At 36.2% G+C, this 22910-nt stretch overlaps 1 protein-coding gene and 1 non-coding gene across 2 annotated transcripts in view; one reads left to right on the top strand and one right to left on the bottom strand.

Moving 5' to 3' along the window:
• MUC19 (mucin 19, oligomeric) overlaps positions 1-20053 on the top strand; it is a 193102-nt gene extending 173049 nt beyond the window's left edge. The window contains exons 171-186 of the mRNA XM_034935026.2: positions 6408-6458; positions 6727-6780; positions 7356-7397; positions 8498-8551; positions 9798-9851; positions 10266-10316; positions 10603-10656; positions 10826-10873; positions 12794-12823; positions 14775-14806; positions 14895-15057; positions 15388-15425; positions 16862-16976; positions 18272-18307; positions 18959-19067; positions 19726-20053. Of these exons, the coding sequence (XP_034790917.2) occupies positions 6408-6458; positions 6727-6780; positions 7356-7397; positions 8498-8551; positions 9798-9851; positions 10266-10316; positions 10603-10656; positions 10826-10873; positions 12794-12823; positions 14775-14806; positions 14895-15057; positions 15388-15425; positions 16862-16976; positions 18272-18307; positions 18959-19067; positions 19726-19909 (1115 nt within the window). The 3' untranslated portion in view covers positions 19910-20053. The remainder of the gene's footprint in view (positions 1-6407; positions 6459-6726; positions 6781-7355; positions 7398-8497; positions 8552-9797; positions 9852-10265; positions 10317-10602; positions 10657-10825; positions 10874-12793; positions 12824-14774; positions 14807-14894; positions 15058-15387; positions 15426-16861; positions 16977-18271; positions 18308-18958; positions 19068-19725) is intronic.
• Positions 3429-3535, bottom strand: LOC112436718 (U6 spliceosomal RNA). The gene has a single exon (XR_003025424.1). It is a non-coding gene; the product is annotated as a U6 spliceosomal RNA (small nuclear RNA).
• Positions 20054-22910: the final 2857 nt, after the last annotated feature.

Here is a 22910-nt window from a genome sequence, read left to right as displayed (position 1 = left end):
GTTTGTTTTGGGTTCTCAACAGTTCTTTGCTTAAGTTTGTGGTAGTGATGAATGAATGGAAAGATGAGCTGAAATAGGATTTTGTATTTCACTTGAAGAGACATGTCAGGTAAATCAAGATTGGGCCCTTGCTCTTCAGATTGATTTTCTCCATACACTAGTCTTTTTTATATTTTTTAAATTTTTTCAACTTTTATTTTAGATTGGGGGGGGTACATGTGTAGGTTTGTTAGATGTCCTGAATGTATTGCATGATGCTTAGGTTTGGAGTATGAATGATCCTGTCACCCAGGTACTGAGCAGAGTACCCAACAGTCAATTTTTTCAATGCCCCCTTCTTCCTCCCCTTTATAGGGGTCCCCAGTGTCTATTGTTGCTATCCATATATCCATGAGTATCCAGTGTTTAGCTCCCACTTATAAGTAAGAACATACAGTATTTGTTTTTCTGTTCCTGCATTAATTTACTTAGGATAATGGCCTCCAGCTGCATCTCCAGCTCCATCCGTGTTGCTGCAAAGGACATAATTTTGTTCTTTCTTATGGTTGTATATACTACATGGTATATAGTATTTCCATGGTGTGTATATACTACATTTTAAAAATCCAGTCCATCATTGAGGGGCATGTCTTTGCTATTGCGAATAATGCTGTGATGAAAATGCAAATGCATGTGTCTTTTTGGTAGAAAAATTTGTTTTCTTTTGGATAGGTACCCACTAATGGGATTGCTGGGTCAGATGGTGGGGTTCTGTTTTAAGTTCTTTGGGAAATCTCCAGACTGCTTTCCATAGTGTCTGGATTAATTTACATCCACATCAGCAATGAATAAACATTCCCTTTTCTCTGCAGCCTTACCAGCATCTGTTGTTTTTTGACTTTTCCATAACAGCCAGTCTGACTGGTGTGAGATGGTATTTCATTGTGGTTTTGATTTGCACTTCTCTAATGATTAGTAATGTTGAGAAATTTTTCATATGCTTGTTGGCTATGTGTATGCCTTCTTATGAAAAATAACTCTTCATGTCCTTTGCCCACTTTTTAATAGGGTTGTTTTTTGCTGGCTAATTTGTTTACATTCCTTGTAGATTCTGGATATTAGATCTTTGTCAGGTGCATAGTTTGCAAGTATTTTCTTCCATTCTGTAGGTTGTCTGTTAACCTGTTGATAGTTTCTTTTGCTGTGCAGAAGTTCTTTAGTTGAATTAGGTTCCATTTGTCAAATTTTGTTTTTGTTGCCATTGTTTTTCGCATCTTTGTCATGAAATCTTTGCCAGGGCCTGTATCCAAAATGGTATTTCCTAGGTTATATTCCAGGGTTTTCATAATTTTAGGTTTTGCATAAAAGCCTTTAATCTATCTTGAGTTGATTTTTGTATCTGATGTAAGGAAAGGGGTTCAGCTTCAATCTCCTGCATGACTAGCCAGTTATGCCAGCACCATTTATTGAACAGGGAGTCATTTCCTCATTGCTTGTTTTTGTTGGCTTTGTCAAAGATCTAATGGTTGTAGTTGTAGGTGTATAGCATAATATCTGGGCTCTCTATTCTGTTCCATTGGTTTGTGTGTCTGTTTTTGTACCAGTACCATGCTGTTTTGGTTACTGTAGCATTGTAATATAGTTCAAAGTTGGGTAATGTTATACCTCTAGTTTTGTTGTTTTTGCTTAGGATTGCCTTGGTTATTCAAGCTGTTTTTTGGTTCCATATGAATTTTTAAAAACCTTTTTTTTCCTAATTTTGTGAAGAATGTCATTGGTAGATTTAAATAGCATTGAATCTGTAAATTGCTTTGGGCAGTATGGCCATTTTAATAATATTAATTCTTCCTATCCATGAACATAAAATCTTTTTCTATTTGTTTGTATCATCTCTGATTTCTTTCAGCAGTGTTTTGTAATTCTTATTATTGGGCTGTTTTGCCTCCCTGGTTAGCTGTATTCCTAGGTATTTTATTTTTGTGGCTATTGTGAATAGGATTGTGTTTTTAGATGTGGCTCTCAGCCTTGATGTTGTTGATGTATAAAATGCTACTAATCTTTGGACACTTATTTTGTGTCCTGAAACTTGGCTGAAGTTATTTATCAGGTCTACGAGCTTTTGGGCAGATACTATGGGGCTTTCTAGATATAGAATCATATCTTCTGCAAACAAAGATAGTTTGACTTATTTCCTTCCTATTCTGATGCCTTTTATTTATTTCTCTGGTCTGATTGCTCTGGCTAGGACTTCTAGTACTATGGTGAATATGAGTGGGGAAAGTTGGCATCCTTGTCTTATTCCAGTTCTCAAGAGGAATGCTTCCAGCTTTTGCCAATTCAGTGTGATGTTGGCTGTGGATTTGTCATAGATGACTCATTATTTTGAGGTATGTTCCTTCAATACCTAGTGTTTTATGGGTTTTTAACATAAAGGGATATTGAATATTATCAAAAGCCTTTTCTGCATCTATTGAGATGATCATGTGGTTTTTGTTTTTAGCTCTGTTTATGTGGTAAATCACATTTATTGGTTTGCGTATGTGGATCCAACCTTGCATCCCAGGGATAAAGCCTACTTGATCATGGTGGATTAGCTTTTTGATATGCTGCTGGATTTAGTTGGCTAGTATTTTGTTGAGAATTTTTGCATCTATTTCATCAAGGTTATTGTCTTGAAGTTTTCTTTTTTGTCGTGTCTCTATCAGGTTTTTGTATCAGAATGATGCTGGCCTCATAGAATGAGTTAGGGAGGCATGTCTCCTTCCCAATTTTTTGGAATAGTTTCATTAGGAATGGTACCATCTCTTCTTTATTCATCTGGTAGTATTCAGCTGTGAATCTCTCTGGTCCTGGGCTTTTTCTGATTGGCAGTCTTTTGATTACTGATTCAATTTCAGAACTCTTTATTGGTCTGTCTAGGAATTTAATTTCTTCCTTGTTCAATCTTGGGAGGTTATATGTTTCCAGGAATTTATTCATTTCTTTCAGGTTTTCTAGTTTGTGTATATAGATGCATTTGTGGTAGTCTCTGAGAGTTTTTTTGTTGTTGTTGTTGCTGTTGTTGTTGTTTTTTGGTAATTCTATGGAGTCATTGGTAGTATTTCCTTTGTCATGTCCGATTGTGTTTATCTGGATCTTCTTTATTAGTCTAGATGGCCGTCTATCAATTTTAATTATTCTTTCAAGAAACAAACTCCTAGATTCATTGATAACGTGTATGGTTTTTCACATCTTAATTTTTTTTCAGTTCAGCTGTGATTTTTGTTATTTCCTGTCTTCTGCTAGTTTTGAGGTTGGTTTGCTTTTGTTTCTCTAGTACCTGTAGGTGTGATGTTAGGTTGTTACTTTAAGATCTTTCTAACATTTTGATGTGGGCATTTGGCGCTATAAACTTCCCTCTTAACACTGCTTTAGCTGTGACCCAGAGATTCTGGTATGCTGTATGTTTAAAAAATATGGAATGCCTCACGAATTTTTGTGTCATCCTTATACTAGGGCCATGCTAATATTCTCTGTATCACTCCAATTTTAGTATATGTGCTGCTGAAGTGAGCACAATAATTTCTTTGTTAGTTTTCTGCCCTGATGATCAATCTAATGCTGTCAGTAGGGTGTTGGAGTCCCCACGATTACTGTGCAGCTGTCTTTTTGTGGGTCTAGAAGTACTTGCATTATGAATCTGGATATTCCAATGCTGGGTGCATATATGTCTAGAATAGTTAATTCTTCTTCTTGAATCAAACACTTTATCACTATGTAATGCTCTTCTTTGTCCTTTTTTGCTGTTGTTGGTTTAAAGTCCTTTATGTAAGAATAGCAACTTCTGATCTTTTTTGCTTTCCTTTTGCATTGTAGATCCTTCTTTCTTTGTTTTGACTCTGTGGGTATAATTACATGTGAGATGGAGCTCTTGAAGACAGCAGATGGATGGCTCTTGTTTTTGTTTGTTTGTTTTTGTTTATTTCCAACTTGCCACTCCACACCAGCTTTTTAGATGTGATTTTTATGAAACTAAGAATGATATGTTATTCTGAATCCTTTATCCATCTTGCCTTCATTTGGTCAGCTGGAGTTTTCAAGAGCCTAGAAAATGCCAGTCTTGGTTAGTAAAAGTGTTTAATTTGCCCATCTTGGACTTCTATTGCATATTAAGCCTATTCTCATGGGTTTATCCTCATGACTAAGGTTCCAAGAAATTTAATTAAAAAAAATTCACCCCCACACTTCCAAGAAGTCCCTATGAAACGTGAGGGAGCAACACCACAGGAATTAAAACTGAGGAGCAAAGGAAAAGCACTTCTTTCCAAAGTATTTAACCACAGCAAAAGGGCTCCAGAATAGAGTTTTGCCACAGTTGAGGAAGCCTAGGAGAAAGTACGGTTTTTGTTTCTCTTTGCATAGAGAAGCCCTTGGATGGCTTATAAGAAATGTGAATTTTTCCAAGTCTATGCTGTTCTCTGGGTTAAAAAAAAAGTCATTACTATGATCTCTGTCTCTCTTGATCTCTCTCTCTCTGTTTTACTATCTTTCCCTCAATTTCATTTTCATTTCAAATCCCCTGGAATATCTTCTTTCATCACACTTGCTGGAAGTTTCGACAGGGATTAGTCAAAGTTACAAAAGAAAGCTGTGTCTGAGTACCTCAGGCAAAAGGCCATCTTCTTTGAGAATATTTCTTCTACTATAACATGAAATATTTTCCAGATTTCAAAATTAAGTCATCTCAACTTCTTCCTCTACTACCAGGAACTACAACTTCATTACTGAACAATACCACTATTAGAAATTAATTACAAACAGGGGATTTCATTAATTAATGAAATTTAGGCCCTGATAGGAGATGATAAAGCTTTTCATTTGAAGACTTATTGAAGTCCGTTGAAGGTAGTCATATTAATGCTGTGGAATACCCTGAACTAAAGATTTAATTTGAAACATCATTGTTAGGACATAGCTTCCCAGAAGTAGATACCTAAATGGGGACAGGAATTTTTTTAAGTAAAGTATTTCCACATTTGTCTTTGCTAATACTACTGTCATATCAAATAAAGTCACCACTAACCAAGAATTCCAGGCTGGATAAATAAAAGATGACTGAAATAAGCTTAAGACATCTTGGGGGTCTTTTGTTTACTTGAAAGAATTAGGACAGAAAAGAATATTTTCTCTTTTCTATTAAAATGTCTGGGGGATGTAAAACAATATGGAATTTTCAGGGAAGTATAATACAATAATACAATATACTTGTGGAAAACAACCTAGATGTTGAGAGAACATTGAAAGAGGGAATGTTGGGAAGATTTTAGAGCTTCTAGATTGCAAAGTTGGGACAGAAATATCATGAAATGAAGAAAAAAAGATCACTCATCAATTCTATATTCTATGAGAATATTATAATATTGGCCTCAATTATAACACAAAAAATTAAAAAGTTGATTCCATGGGCAATGAGAAGGGATTTTTAAAGAGGTTAATTATCATGCCCAGGTTGGATTCTTTGGGAAGATTAATTTGTCACAGGTAGAAGATTGATATGAAAGGAGAGTAAGAATAAGGGTGGAGGTATGTTGTATAGTTTGAAGTCTCTTGGAAGTGACAGATGATTAGGGACTGAAATAAGCTAGTCGTAAGGGGATGCAGAGGCAGAAAGAGTGTGCAAGATGTTGGCCAGTTAGAATCAACAAGTGTGGCTGAGGAGATAAAGGAGAGGAATAAATTTAGATGACTCCTAGTTCATGATTTGAGTGCTTGGGTGGATAGATGATGGTGCCATCTACCAAGTTTGGGAATATACTAGAGGAATTAAAAATAATATTTGATAGATGATACAGTATGGTCTGATTTTGATCGTTTGAGTTCAAATTACTCTGAGGTTTCCAGGTAGTGATGTCCAGAAGAGTTGATGAAGGTGACTGAGGCCCAGAAGAGAAGCCTATACTGGAATAGAGAATTGTCAGTCATTTGCTTACAAATAATATTTGAAACTGTGGGTACTGATGAGTTATTTAGGGTTACATTAGCCCTAAATAACCCACTGTATGTTATTTACATACAGGGAGAAGAGAAAACAGACAAAGATAGTCCTTGGGCTCTCCAGGACCTAAAGGGTGGACACAGGCAAAGAGCCTGAAAAGCAGAGGAGTTCTGGTTTAGCAATTTCCAATGTGTTTGACTTAGCACTGTGTACTGAAGTACTGGGATATACCACATTATACCAGGAGACCATATTGCCTCTAATTTTGGGATTCAGAATCTCAAACAGGATCAGCCAGAATTTGCTGGGGATGTGTTTTTTTAATATTTCATTTTTTCAGAGAACCTAGCCTCATAGTTATGAAACTTTGAAAGTAGAAAGTAGAAGGGGGAAATCTCTCTTGAAAGAATTAAAATATCAAGATTCTCAATCCTTTTCATTTTTTAAACTTTAGGGATCACCAACATAATTTCAGGGAGAAGCCAACCTACAGCAAGTAAAACAGGTGAGCGTGGGGAATTGAAAAAGGTGAGGATGGGAAAGGCCCTCGTTCATGATACTAACTTGGAAAAGAAGGATCCCAGAGGACTGAAGCTATCCAAAATGAATACTATAAAACAGGGAAAACCATGTTTAATTTACCTCTTGGGAAAGGAATCCTGGAGAAGGAATGCATTGTTTCACAGAAACACATGGATTTGTTCTAAACCATGATTTCGATCCCATAAAACACTGCTCATATTACCCCCTCTTCTTTCAACATCTCATCCCAGGCTACACTGTAACAGGCTCTGGAACAACAGCCTTACCTGGAGGTTTCAGAACAGGTAAGTCAAGTCGTAAAAGGAATTCTCCTTTAAATGGCTCTCAGTTAAGCAGTGTAATTGGATTGTTTGCAGCTCAGTGGATGGATACCCCATTCTTATTGATGTTCTTATTTCACATTGCACCCCTGTATCAAAACATCTCATGTACCCCATAAATATATACATCTACTATGTATGCACAAAATTTAAAAATATTAATAAAAATAATAAATGCTCTCAAAACAATGTCATCTATTGCCATATCATTTTCATGTTGACAGATTCTCCATCTTTTCCACTTTTCTTAATTTGCTCTTACAGAGGCCACAACTTTTAAAGGTGATGTTGGAACCACTGAAGCAGAAATTTCATCAGGTGAGTTTTTTCACATTTTGGATTCTCCATGATGTCTCCATTTGAGTTTACTATGTACAGATTTTGAATGAAAATGAATGTGGCTGGAAAGTGGTTGCTTACCCTTTAATAAGAGATCATGAGGCCAACCTAGATCAATTCTATGAATTTTCCAAGATATATTGTAGATGTATTAAAAATTCTCTAGACACATTCTTTCTTTACTCCCTTTGTCTTGTCAGGCAATACCCCAGGATCAACAGGAGTCACCAGCAGCCAAGAAGGTGAGATTACTATAATGGATGCAGGTAATTTTGCTGATTAAGAGATTACTCAATAGATGCAGGTAATTGTGCTGATTAAGGCTTTGATTTAGATATTTAACCTTTGATCACAAGTTTAGACACACTTTGTTGTCTGGTTTTCTTTCCCTGGAGAACTTGTCCCTTTTCTTACATTTACTTTAGAAATCTTTACTGGAGGTAAATCATGTGCATATAAGAAAAACATTCTCAAATTTAGTAATTGAAGTCTGGATGATTCTGGATCTAGAGAAGTGAGATCTATGAGGCAATTGTGACTTTCCTCCCCCATGTTTCCCTTGAACATACAATTATGAAAGAGTCCATTGGAAAACATGCCAGGCTTAACATTTGGTGCAAGAAAACTTGTTAAATTGTTTTCTGTTGCTTCAGAGAAACGAGGCTATGTGGAAAAGCCATACATTTCTGATGATGGGAAAGGTGTTGTGTCCTTCCCTCTTATTACAGGCACCACTGAGGTAGCCTCTAGCATAAATATTTCTGGAAGCTCAAACACAGGTATGTAAATATTTAGTAGGTAGCTGTAAGAACCTAAGGCTAGAAAACTAAGATCCCTTCTGTGGAACTGACTGTAGCATCCACACATCAATTGCCTACCTCATTCTTCTTTGCCTTTCTTAGGGTTAATGAGTGTCTGTCAGTGGTTAAATCTGTTTAACTCCACTGGGTTCTCATTAATGACTCCTATCCATTGCTTCAGCATAGGGAAATATTGGGGGTAAAGATAAGACTCAGGAAGTCCCATTAGGAAATTTACATTTCCTAGCCATCTATGGTTGTTTTCTTGTTTTGGGGTTTCTCAGGCTCATGCCAGAGTTCCCAGGTCAGGCTGCAAAGGCACACAGGGCACCACTAAAGGAGAGAGCAGACACTGAAATCCATGAATTCTCATCTGGACAGAGGAGTTATTTGTGTGTCTGTAATTCACAAGGTGCCCTGTGGGCTAGCTGCAGCACTGGCCCAGAAAGTCATCTGATTTGCTTTCTCTTCCTCATGTTTATCTCTGAGGATAGGAATAAGGGCTGTGGCTGATATGAATTTGCCCTCATTTTCCTTTGCAGGAACCACTGTGGTATCAAGTGGAATCACTGGAATCCCAGAAACTTCCATCTCAGGTAATAGAAATTATTGTCTCAAATGAAGATTACATGCTCAACATTTCTCTGTCTTTAACACAAAAGTAAATACTTTTTACAAAGTAAATACAGATAGCCAATATTTATCTCTATGAATGAATGTCACACTTCAACTGTAAAATAAAATTGCACCAGATGTAAACAGGCAAAGAAGACTTTGTTCAAGACTATTACAATAAGCGTCAAAACCATTACAATAGGGGAGAGAGATTGAATTCAGCTCTGATAAAGCAAAAGGCAGGAGAATTGTTTAGTGCTTGGCTAAGCTAGTGGAAAACTAATGGCGGATGTTTGGAGAGACTTTAATCTATATGATTAGGTCATCTGTGTTTGGTAATTGGCACTTAATCAGGTCAAAGTTAGGCCCCTACCCTCCCACAAAGATTGGGAGATAGAGGCATTATTTTTCTTGATAATTGTATTTCAAAAGAATGGCTATCAGGTCCTTGAGAAAGATATTTATGAATTGCAAGATTGACAAGAGACTGGGAGAAGATTTACATCTTGAAGGGGCAGAGGAAGAATTTAAAAGTAAGGCAAGTTTTCTAAAGTAAATAAGAAAAGGGAGATTAAGAGCCAATAGCTAGGAATAAACCTGTCTAAAATGTAGTTAAGCTGAGGGCAACATTAGGTCTCTCATTTTCTCATTTTCTCCCACTCACTCCCTCCAAAATTAATACAGGAGAACTAAGAAACCAAGTTACATGAAGTAAGATTTAAGTGTGAGAAAAGCTCTCATCATTTAGAGAAGGGGCACCAGAAGTGAAACATGTATAGAGTAAAGTGTGAGAAAAGCTCTCATCATTTAGAGAAAGGGCACCCAGAAGAGAAACATGTATCAGGGTCATAGGAGAATCTTCACTTCACCTCTGTGAACAAGGGATTGCTACAATAAGAAGTTCTTAGTGTTTCCATGGCAGGGGCATGAGCTAGCATTAGTAGATGTGTTAGTATATTCCAAGTGCTTTGATACTCTTGTTCCACGTGGACGTGTCTTAGGTAAATGCTCTTCTGAGACCAGAAAAAAAAAAAGAAATTTGGGGGGGTGTTGATGGATGTGTTCATTATCTTGGCTGGGATGATGGTTTCACAGATGTATAAATAGGTGTCATTAAATTATCCATTTTAAACATGTGTGATTTATTGTAAATTAATATTTTCAATAAAGCTATAAACAAAGAAAAAATAAAAAAAAAGTTTATTGCTCTTCCCTTGCTCGTTTTAGGTCCTTCCAAGGAAGCATCTGACAAAACCACTGCTCCTGGACCTCCTACTACAGGTAAGTCAGATAGTAATAAATGCATTTGTCTTGGTGGCACCTCAGAAGACAGGATAGCTTATCTGCAGTTCTCACAGAAGTAGAGAGTAGAATGATGGTTACCAGTGGCTGGGGTAGTTGTATATGTGGGGAGGGGTATGGTGGGGAGATGTTGGTGAAAGGATACAAAATTTCATATAGACAGGAGGAAAAATTCAAGAGCTCTATTGCACAAGATCATGACTATAGTTAATAATATATTCTTGAAAAATGCTAAGAGGGTGGCATAATGTAATTCTTCAGAACATCATGTACAAAATACATAGTTTTATCTGTCCATCTAAAACATGAAGAATAAAAAATTATTTTTAAATGAAGTTAAGCTGTAGCTCCTCTAGTCCCCTGTACTCACCACTTTTGTTCCTTTTTAAGCAGTCACTGCTTCCACAGGAGTCAAAGAAACTTCTGAAACTGGAGTGCAAACAGGTGAGTATTCAGTGTGGCTTTGATTATACATAAGAAGTTGAGTTAGGAGGAGAGGGGTAGGAGAGAAGTGAAAGACTGAGGCCAGGATGATGGCATTCAACTTCGTTTTGGAACACAACTTCGAAATTCCACTGGGGATACCTTTTTTTTTTTTCCTCTGGGAGTTTTTGGTTCAGGCTTTTGCTGGGGCTCCCCTCCTAAAGACTCCTTCGTGCAGACCGAGAATTCTGAGCAGAGAATTATGAAGGGTGCTAGTCCTAAAATGTCTTATATTTCCTTTTGCAAGGCTCTACCTTGGTTACAGCTGGAATGACAACAAGACCACAAGTATCCCAGCCAGGTAAAATCAAATGACCGAAATGAACTGGAATAAATTGTCTATTCCACCCAAAGCTTTCCTTGAGTATGAATTTGTGCCATCATTTGGGCATGTACATAAACACAGACTTGATATGTGTAGGTTATTCTAATTTTTAAAATCACAATACCATCCATTTATGTCCTCTCAGAAACCACTGTCGTGGCAACCAGAGAAGTAGAAACTGAAAATAAAACAGGTCAGTATAGGAAAAGCCCTAATTTCTTTGTTACTATTTCAACTAATATTTCTTTAGTACCTTATGTGTGCTAGACTCTCTAGCAGACATTAAAAGCAAAAACATCAGCAAGATGCAGCACTTGCCATTTTTTATTCTGTGTGTGTGGGAGGAAGAGATTATTTTGGGCACAGATAGTATATATTTAGTGATACCCAAAAATATGCACAAAAAATGTGGTCCCGGGGGTGGAGTGAGAGTAGTGCTAATTTCTGCTTATTAATTGGTAGTGTGGAGTAAAGACATGAGAAATGGCATGATTGAGTTTAAAATTGGCATGGATGGGGAGGGTATTTCTGCCAAACAGCCCTGGAAATGATAAAGATATGAGACCTCATGGGGGAAGTTCAGGAATCAACCAAATGTTGGCAATAACTGAATGAGGTTCAGGGAGGTAATGAGATTGGAAACGTAAGTAGAGAAAAGTTCATAAAGAACCAAACTTCAACAAGACTATCCTTGTAGTAATGGGGTACCCTTAAGGATTTGATCAACAGCCTGACATGATCAGATAGTTGAGAAATTACTCTGATGCCAATGTAGTGATTAGGAGACTGTTCTCTATGGCTCCTCTTGCAAATATCTCCAATGAACGCTTGCAAACACTGGTCAGGGAATATTTTCTCTTGTGTTTATGCCTAATTGATCTTTTTTCTCTCCTGTTGCTGGTTTCTGTTAATTTGCTAAGCATCCATAATTAGCACCTGGCTTAGCCTCCCTACGTAGAGTTGGAGACATTTGATTACCCAAATTTCCATACCTTTAATTCATTTTGTAATCTATATTTTGGGCCTATTAGTTGTTGGGATCACTTTACCTAAACATGTAGAAATTTTGAGTTCTTTTCAAATATTCTGTTGCTCCTAGGTCAGCCTTTTTCTTGGTAGGTTGATATACATATACACACACACACATATGTATACATATATGTGTGTATATGTGTGTATATATATACACACACATATATATATATATCAACCTACCAAGAAAAACCTACCAAGAAAAACATATATATATTTAAACAGAGTCTTGCTCTGCTGCCCAGGCTGGAGTGCAATGGCACTGTCTCGGCTCACTGCAAGCTCTGCCTCTTGGGTTCAAGCAATTCTCCTGCCTCAGCCTCCCTAGTAGCTGGGACTACAGGCAAGCACCACCATGCCCATCTAATTTTTGTATTTTTTGTAGAGACGAGGTTTCACCATGTTGGCCAGGCTGGTCTCAAACTCCTGGCCTTAAGTGATCTGCCCACCTTGGCCTCCCAAAGTGCTGCAATTACAGGCGTGAGCCACTGCATCTGACCAGATTGCATACAATATTCATTTTGTTTTTAGAAGTTTTGGAATCAAATTTGAAATTTATGAGTGAATTGTTCGATTGACCAAAATATGTGACGTGTAAAGGCTAAAAAAGATACATATTGCCAGTTTAAAGCATTTGTTGGGGGAGAAGTTAGAGCAAAATTGAAGTATTTCAAGAAGTTAAGGAGAATAAAAGTTTTTAAATGACTAAAACTGGGTAATTAATAATACTCATTTTATACTGTAGCAGAATTATCTTTTTCCCTTTTTAAATCTCTTTTATTGTTCTATTCATTAGATCTGCCTTCAAAAAATTTTTGAAGAGTTTACCTTGATGTTTTCTCCTTTTGATACTTATATTTTTCTCTCATTAAAATGTGAGGTCCAAAGGAAGCACTGTACAGTGGAATTTCAAATGCAGCGAGGAGCAGGAAGGGGGGATAGATGGGAATATATCTATTTGTAAGACTAGCTATGTAGACAATTATTTTCAGCAATAGAATAATGAATTAGATAACTATACTTGCCCCAATACTATTCCAGTAACTTCAGAGACTAACTTAAGGTTCCTGTTTTTACACAGAATGTCTAGCCTCACTTCCACCAGCTCCAGGTAAGAATTCCACGACTTCAGTATTGTTCCGCATTAATGATTCCTCTTGTCAATCAAATTTCAGAGGTCACGCTAATAAAAGTCACTAGCCATGGAAATGTTATAAAATAGGAAAACATGTATTGGATTAACTTAGCTTTTATTCACCAAATAGTGAGTAATAGTTCATTTCCTCCTTCACAAACCAATGAAGCCAAACCAAACAAATATACCTTGTTACTTAGATCAAAGCAAGGTTTACCTACTAAATGTTTCATATAATTATGATACCTTAACCAAAATATTATCACTTGATAGTGAGCATCTTTTTAAACTAGATAATTCCAACTTGAGGGATGAGCTGTAGTAGAAAAAAAAATCCACTTAGCCAGAGATAAGTAATTTTAGAGAACTTTAAGTCCCTACCATTCTCAAGACAATGTGGTGTGCTTTGCAGTGAGCAAAAAAAAATTACTAAAAAATAATTCTCTGACCATAGTACATAGTGGGAGAAGGAAGGTCTTCAAAGACATAGGCAATTTTCATATCAGGCAGAAAATAAATTTCCAAGTAAAAATATAAACTATGTATTATATATAGAGTGCATATTGTATGTCACTTGTATATTTTAAGGTATCCCCAAGAATTTCTTTTTTTTAATTTTATTATTATTATACTTTAAGTTTTAGGGTACATGTGCACTATGTGCAGGTTTGTTACATATGTATACATGTGCCATGTTGGTGTGCTGCACCCATTAACTCCTCATTTAGCATTAGGTATATCTAGGAATTTCTTTACAGTATTGGAATTGGAGAACACAAATAGACCAGTCCAGGGCATGTAAATGAGAGAAGTGAGACAAAGTTGAGAAGGTCAGTTTGAGTCACAATATGAGAGACCTCAAAAGCTAGAATGCTAGAATAAAGTGTTTGTTTTACACAACTATAAGGGGCCATCAAAGTAGTAAATGAGATGAGAATTAGGCCTTAGAAAAATTACATTACCTCATTGGATCAGAAAGAGATATGAGTCAGAATAACTCCCTTAAAAAAGCCAGTAGAGTATGCTAGATCAAAACTTTAATAAGATCTTGGAGTGGCATTTTAGCAAGTAGAATAAGGAAAGGAAGAAATGAATGTGAGTGTAAAGATACAGGATTTGGCAGTAGATTTGATGCCAGTGCTAGAAGGAAGAAATCAAACGGCTCCTTGATTTTAAGCTTGAATGATTGAAAGTATAGTTCTATCCTTAGAGAAGGAAGCCAATCTAGAAGAGAAGCTGGTTTTGGGGGGAAGATGATAAAATATGTTGTGTGCACATCAAGTTTCGGGTTTCTATAGGTCTGCCAGGATTCTGTCTATAGGTTGAGAGAGAACTGGCTCCAAAGCTATGAGAGAGGTCTGGGCTGGAGCTGGGCATTTTAGAGCCATTCTTTTGATGTTACGGTGCACATTGTGGAGACAGAAGAAAGAATTAGAGCCAAAATGAGAGGCAGTAAGACAAACTGCCAGTGAAGACAAAAATTTCAGAGTATTAAATCTGAAGAAGGAGAGCATTTTTCAAGAAGGTAAGAATGAAAAATGTCAACTATGGCACAGAAAAACTGAGAAAGGGCCCTTGGGTCTGGTAATTATGAAGCCATGGTGACTTGTAGGATTGGAAAAGCGGAAGTCAGACTGCAAAACAGTAAGTCAGTTAGTAGCCATAAGATTGATTGACCACTGCCTGGAGAAATTAAGAATTATCCTTTGCGGAGGATTGTAAAAATAGGATATGCCTGTTGGGAACAGTTTGCTTGAAGCAGGTGGACGTGATTTTATTCTCCTTAAGGCACCATAAAATCTTCTATAATTCAGTCACTCTGAAATCCTAATGCCAATTACAGTACTGGCCACCTGGTGGTTATCTATAAATAACAGATGGTTATATTTTGCCAAATTTAATTACCATTTATCATTTATGTTAACAGTTTGTCACGGTCCATTGGGAGAAGAGAAATCTGTAAGTACACAGTTTTGCTCTACTTTAATCCAAATTTGCTCTCATTCCTGTATTTGAATAGAAGTCTAAACTTGGTTTGTTTATGTAGCCTGGAGACATATGGACTGCCAATTGCCACAGATGTACCTGTACTGATGCAAAGACTATAGACTGTAAACCTGAGGAGTGCCCTTCTCCACCCACATGCAAAACCGGCGAGAAGCTTGTGAAGTTCCAATCTAATGACACCTGCTGTGAAATCGGATACTGTGGTGTGTATTTTAATTGAATATGTTTGTTGGTTGTTTATTCACATACTCAAGAGATACTTTTTGAGCTACCAATTTTGTCGAACATAATACTAGGCAGGTGTAATAAATAATACAGAATTAGTATAATAATATTTGCATTCTTAAAACTTACCATCTTCAGGATGGGGGTTACCCAGAATTAAATTATGAATATAATCAGTAGATTAAAGGAACACTATGCTATTATGGGTAGAAACATAGTTGGTTTCTATGTATGATCTCATCTACAATTTCTGTTTTATAAATAGAAATTATAGTATTTTAGAATAAAACAATATGTTTATTTTTCAGAACCAAGAACATGTTTATTTAACAATACTGACTATGAGGTAAGGTCTTTTCTTCATTAAAATGTTTTTGTTAATTATAAGAATAAATTTAATGCTGGGCTACATTAAGGGACTTTCAGCCTATTTTATATATGTAATATACATAAGTATATATATTATATACATAAGAAATTATATAATAAATAAATATATATGTATGTATATATATATATTTTTAACCCTAGTAACAATGGATTGGAATCCGTTCATTTTTTTCCCCACCCCCACTTCCAAAGGAACATCAAATGTAACACTCACCATGACTCTGCAAAGGAGGAAAACATAGTACTTGATCATTAACTACTCAGCAGTAGAGCTTCTGAACAAAATTTCCCAAGGGCCTTGCCAGATGGAGAAGACATACTTTGTAACATTCAAATCAATGAATAGAGTCAAACTGTAATTATAACCAGAAAGATCAGATGGTCAAGCTGTCAGAGATCAAATAAGAAAACCCAAAGGGCTAGAACCCTATTATGCAGCTACAGCAACACAATACATTCAAGGCTGGATTTTGACAACGAATTTGACATTTTGGACAGTAATTTAACTTTTTAGAAAAAAGTATAAGGAAGCCGTAAAAATCAGATGATTCTCAAATTGATATTAACACACTTGAAATGGTGATAGTAAATATTAAAAAATCTAAAGTGAAATATATGTGGTATATTAGGAAATAGATAAAACAACCTATGAGAGTTTTACTTGGATAACCCATTTATCACACTCAAATTTCCACCTGGACTTCTTAATTTTTAGTTTCCAAAGTTGATCTGACTTGAACCTGTGATAGTTTTTAAACACAAAATATGATGATATTTAAGGAACAAAAGGAAAGTTTTCTTCTGGTCATTTAATAATAAAATTCCAATTTATCAGAAAGTTCATCTTGTCTGAGGCTGTGAAATAAATGCAGTTTCTCTAACTGTTGTTTGACTATTTAACATAAGCTAATTATAAAGTAACACCAGAGAACTTTAAAAGTATAGGAATATAGGCCAAGAGAAAAGTAAGACATCTTGTGACACTTGTCATTTGTTTTAATATGATAAGCCTATTTTGTGCCATTTTTTCCCCACTTAAATTTCTTGTTTCCCCTTAAGCTTAGAACATAACAATTGATTAACTGCTTGATCACTATAAAAAACCTGTCTTGAAAATTTCTTGAAAATATAATAGAGTAACTGTTGGTGAATCTTAATTTGAGGATTGAGAATCTTGACACACTCTGTGCTCTCAATGAACAAATTTGGTTTATTCATGGAAGTGGAAGACTTTCAAACCATCTTTTCTTTTTTACTACTAACCTAATGACAAAGTGCCTCTGGAAAATCACTAAACATGAATTTGAATTTTTAAACTGATGTTCTTGCCAACCTCTAAAAGAAATCAAGGTGAATAATTATTTTGTTTTCTTCCCCCTCTTTTCCTCCCAGATTGGTGCTTCATTCGATGACCCCAGCAACCCCTGTGTCTCCTACTCCTGCAAAGACACTGGCTTTGCTGCAGTAGTCCAGGACTGCCCAAAGCAAACCTGGTGTGCAGAAGTAAGTCATCTTAACTAATGAACACTGAGATTCAGTTCTCATATTAAACAAATCCTGGCCGGGCGCGGTGGCTCAGGCTTGTAATCCCAGCACTGTGGGAGGCCGAGGTGGGCAGATCACCTGAGGTCAGGAGTTCGAGACCAGCCTGGGAAATATGGTGAAACCCCGTCTCTACTAAATATATAAAAATTAGCTGGGCATGGTAGCAGGTGCCTGTAATCCCAGCTACTCAGGAGGCTGAGGCAGGAGAATCACTTGGGCCCAGGAGGCGGAGGTAGCAGTTAGCCAAGATTGCGCCGTTGCACTCCAGCCTGGGGGACAACAGTGAGACTTCATCTCAAAAAAAAAAAAAAAAAAAGAAAAGAAAAAAAATCAACCTGTCTTCTATCTCATTAGAAAACGTTTGTGTCTGGCTAGCAGACATAAATATCTTGTAGGTTGTATAGCTCTTTAAACAAATTCATCATATCCAGAGCCCAGATGATTCCAGACATGCTCATGTTTTATTGTTAAGTATAAATTATTTTCATATCAAGAAAGGCTCTCATGTTTTACAGGCTTTATAAAACTTAATTTAGTGCTAATCTAGAAGAAGTAAGTTATTATAGAAAGCATTTTGCTATTTTGAAACTAAAAAACTCACTAACTTTTAAAAATAGCTCAGTCTATAAGAATACCAATTTTTCTGTATAATCATGTCTGGGTACTTTAGATCTTTCTTTGTGTCACAGTTTTCTCCATTTCTATGCCCCCCAAATATGACTGGGTTTTATATTAATGAATGCTTAAGTTTCAATTATTAAGGGAGGTTTAAGTTATCATTTTTCTTTCTGAAGATATAATTGATAATATGGTTTAAAGTTTTATTTTTGAGCTCTAATACCGGATTTCAATATTTATCATGCTTTTACTTTGTTATAATTTAAAAACTATCAATTTCTCAGAGGTGCTGCTTCTAATTATGTTTCTAATGTATTAGTAGTAATATTATTGTTAAAGTATTTTTCAGTAAATGAGAAATAATTTAATATTATTTAATGTTATCTTTGACAAGAATTTAGTTTAAAGCTTATTTTTCCTTGACCCCTTGTTGAAAAATTTGTCACATTTTTATTACTCAGCTGATCTTTCTCTTTTTCTGTCCTTTGCTTACTACATCTGAGGTAAGATTGTCCATCTGTCCCATTTCCTGTTTGTGATATGAGGCATTTTAACAAATTAAGAAGTGTTATATTATTTGCAGAAAAATTTGGAATAATGTTTCCAGTCTTTTTTCTTTTTTCTTACCCTTACAGGAAGACAGAATCTATGATTCAAAAAAATGTTGCTATACATGTGAGTAAAGTTAAGTTCTGCATAGAGAGAAATGTAAGCTGTTGACAAAAGTTTAATTTCTTTAAAACAAAATGGTAGATCATTAAGAGAAAGTATCTCGTATTTTTAACACAACAGGTAATCTAGCCTACATGTATAAATTTCCATTTGATATTTGTACATAATGTATTATGGTCACGTATTCATGTTGATTGCAACATTCTTCTCAGTAAAAATAATAATGTTTACAAGGGAACAAATGTAATTTTCATGGAAAAGATGAGCTTGTTCTTTTGCATCAGCAAGTTGTGTTGTAAACTGGTGCATTAGATCATAAGGATAATCAGTGATGAGAAAATGGATGTCAAAAATAATTAATCCACCCGTTTTTGATGGATATCAAAATAATCCATTCGCCCATGTCTTCCCTTCTCCCTTCCTCTTACTTCTCCCCTCAACCCCTTCACCTGTGATAGTGTGATAGCGATAACAGGAACAACAAGATACCAGTAATCTGAGTATTAACCAGCTACCTTGTAATGATGCTGAGATGGTTAATCACCTCAATAATGTTGTGAAGTAGTTGCTATTATTTATAGGTTAAGAAAATGAAGGATTAGCAATTGTTAATGTTAAACCTCACTTCTGACTCTCTTTTCCATTTCATTTTAGGTAAGAATAATTGCAGATCTTCCGTTGTAAATGTGACTGTTATCTACAGTGGTTGCAAGAAAAGAGTTCAGATGGCAAAATGCACAGGGGAATGTGAAAAGACTGCCAAGTGAGTTCTTTGAATGTGTATCATGTGTAAACTTTGTAACCTTGTGGAGAAAATGGATCTTTTAAAATATTACTTGGAAAAACTTTTATGTGAGAGCAATACTATTCTGTTATCAGGACCAAATGAAAGAAGAATCTAAGATATTAAGATCTGAGAACTAAAATATTCACCTAAAATAGTGATGAGTCATTCTGAAGTAGTTTTCTAAATATACATGATACATTTGTAACAAATTTAGTCATCTCATACAGTGACTACAGAAAATATTTAAGCAAAGAAGTGAATTTCTTGAATTACTTAAACTTGAAATTTAGATAGTATGCTTTTCCTTTATGTACACTTTTATGTATAGATTAATATAAAGATAATAATCTCATATTAAGTTATATTTAAAATTGTATTTAGTTTACTTTTTTGCCATAATGCTCCAGTTATGAGATTATAACTTCCTTTCAGATTTCTTATTTCTCTTGGTCTCGCATACCAAATACCACCGAGCAACATCAGAGCTTTACAGTGACAGGGGGAATGCAAGGTCTAGAAAAAGAATAAATTGGTTACAAGGCTTGCTAAGTCACTTAGACAGTTACAGTTTGAGCACTGATGTCAATTTATTTTTAAAATTCTAAAAATGTTTATTACTGAATTTTTCTTTTAGGTACAATTATGATATCTTACTCTTGGAACATTCATGCCTTTGCTGCCGAGAAGAAAACTATGAACTCAGAGACATTGTACTTGACTGTCCTGATGGCAGTACAATCCCTTACCAATACAAGCATATCACGACCTGCTCTTGTTTAGACATATGCCAACCATATACGACCTTCATGTACAGTTAATGCTGACATCACCTTCCCAGTTTTAACAGGCCTGGTATTTATTTTATAAGTGAGGAAAAATAATCATTTAAAAAGTGAGAATAAACTAAACAATGTGAGAATAACTCAAAACAATGAGTTCTCATTGTGAGGAATTTTGTTCTCTTGTTGACTGGATCTGAAAAATAAACACAACTTGACAAGCAATTCGTGAGCAAGGGTATTTATTTTACGGCAATACGAATTCTGCAAGTCTAGCAGAAACTGGATCATATCATGACTCTTCAATATATTTTCCTTTTATCCTTCAGCTTCTTATGCCCTTCTCCCGTTTCATTTCCTTCACTTACTGAAAATGTAGACTTGGTTTCCTTTTCTCACTTCCTGTGCCAGTTGCATCACTCTTCCCATCCTACTACAACTCCTCCTGCTAGGACACCAGTGACCTTCTCTAGCTCTGCCTACAGGGTCTGACAGCATCTCCACTCTTCCTTTCTTGAGACATTTTTCTCCTTGTTTCTATGATATTTCTTTTTTCTTTCTGTGACATCATTTTAAATGTTCCTACATCATGTGGACAGCTTTATTTCTGCCAATCCTCTAAAGTTTAGTTTTCTAGTTGCATCCTGTTCTGCTTTACATTTTACTCAGTCTTTGGCCAATTTCGTCAATTTAAGTAGATATATTTACACTTTGAGGATTTCCAGTCTGTATCACCACCCTCATCCTCTGAGTCTCAGACACATTGACACAACTTTGAATTTAACATCTCTCAGTGGATGCTGTATAGGTACCACAAACTCAGCAAGACCAAAACCAAAATAAATATCTTTCTTTATCTCAGTCCTGTGCATGTATATTGTATACCAGTGAAATAGGTAGCTAAAAAGAGAGGTTAGGCCAAGGCAGGTGGATCAAGAGGTCAAAGAAATCAAGACCATCCTGGCCAACACGGTGAAACCCCATCTCCACTAAAAAAATACAAAAATTAGCCGGGCATGGTGGCGCGTACCTGTAGTCCCAGCTACTCCGAAGGCTGAGGCAGGAGAATCACTTGAACTGGGAGGCAGAGGTTGCACTGAGCCGAGATCGCACCACTGAACTCCAGCCTAGTGACAGAGCAAGACTCTGTCTGAAAAAAAAAAAAAAAGAAGAGGCTGAGGTTGACTAACATTATGGCTGTCATCTTTAATACATTCTACTGCCTTGCTGTCTCACACACATCCTTCTTCCTGAACATATATATTCAAATGTGCCTTGGATAAATTATTTACACAGGTAAAATGTAAAATGTGTGCAATTATTAACACCCTTATCCCCTTCCCAACATGAAGGCAAACCCAAATTATCATAACCTATTTATGAACAAGTTCTTACTTTTCTGTATCAGTTGGACTAGTGGTAAATTTAACTACCATCAAACACTGTATGTCTAATGGTGGAGAAGAAAATAGATGTGTTAGTATATTGGTAATTGCTACCAAAGGTGGATAACAATTCCTTATGAGTGGACATTACAGATCTCACTTCTACAGTCAGTTCCAGGGCCTTTGACTTTCCTCTATGTCTGTAACTGGTTCCAGGTTTTCCTTCCTCTCAGTGCATACCAGAGTTCATCATTTCACAAAATTATGAGGAGCTTGAGGCCTTGAAAATCCAAATGGGTGAGGTTGCAGGAGTTTCTTTAATAGCTTTTACCTCAGGAAATAGTAGAGCACAGAGTCAACATTATACCCACATTACAGTCCTTACCATGTGGTAGCAGCTCTATTTTCACCTGACAGTCAGAATTGATCATCCCAGATAATATACTGACAGCATTTTCTGCTTAGTAAGCCTGCTTTAGACTTATGAGAGACCCCAAATGGCTAGCTGGGAGTTTCAGAACAAGGGAGATAAAATGAACATTGATTTCTGGTCCAGCTAATATATTACATCCTGCCAACAGCACACCAACTAATCCCTCAGCTGGTATCAGAGTGGAGTGCTCAGTAGGCTGATCTTTAAGGTTTACCATCTGTGAACAATAAAGCATAATACATTTATTGAGGTATGTATGTACCTTTTTTTTCTTTGATTTGACGCTGTATGAACTTTTCTTTTCTTCACTTGAAAATAAATTCCTTTGGTTAGAAGCATTGCTGCACAGCATTTCATGGCAGTGAATAAAGTATTCAATAAGCCTATAGATAGATGTGCTTGTCTAGGCATATTAGACACAAAATGAAAATGCCAATCCATACTTGGTTATCTCAGAGAAAATAAATGCTGTCTTCCCACCACCAGAAAAGGATCAAAGTTGTCTCCTTTTTACCAAGTAGCTGAGTGACGTGATACTATGAAAATAGAAGATCACTGTCTTCCATTTATATAACAATACCATGATTATTAGCATGGTGGTATCCCAAGTGGCTTCAGTGGAGGGAATTTAGGCTGCTGAACCCATGTATGACCCTTATTTCTGTTACAATTGCTACCTTCTTCTTTAAGCATTCACTTATATTCAGGTATGGATCTGTTCTGAATTATTCATACAATTCCCCCAACCCTTCTTGGCGTTCTCCATTTTTTCTCCCCTCAAGTCCTGGGCTATCTATACAAGTTATTTGCTGTATCTGAGAAATTAGTGTGAATCCTCACTTCAGGCCAACCTTCTGCCAAACACAGTGGCTATAGAGAATTTTCCTTTACAGTTGTTGTTCACAGCACTCCTAAGATAGTCTCACTTTTCACTGACACTGGGTCTATAGGCAATCTAGCTTTGAGTCTTTTCATCCTGTGTTAAATGATTATAAGCAATTCCTCCTCTAAGCAAAAGGCATTAATTCAGAGAAATGTGGCAGCCAGATAATAGCGCATTGTGGGCCTTAAGAAATTATTGCATGGATCTGACTTTCTGACTTGTGCCTTTAAGACCTGAATGGACTCTATTCTGTATATATGACTTTGCATTGATGATGGATTGCTGCTGAGAATGCTCAAATCCATGGCAACATAGAAAAGCTAACGTCCCCTCCAGGAT

This window comes from Pan paniscus, chromosome 10 (genome assembly GCF_029289425.2).
Source record: "Pan paniscus chromosome 10, NHGRI_mPanPan1-v2.0_pri, whole genome shotgun sequence".
NCBI classification, from domain to species: Eukaryota; Metazoa; Chordata; class Mammalia; order Primates; family Hominidae; genus Pan; species Pan paniscus.
Note: the sequence above shows the minus strand (reverse complement) of the source record. Positions and strands in the feature narration are given on the sequence as shown.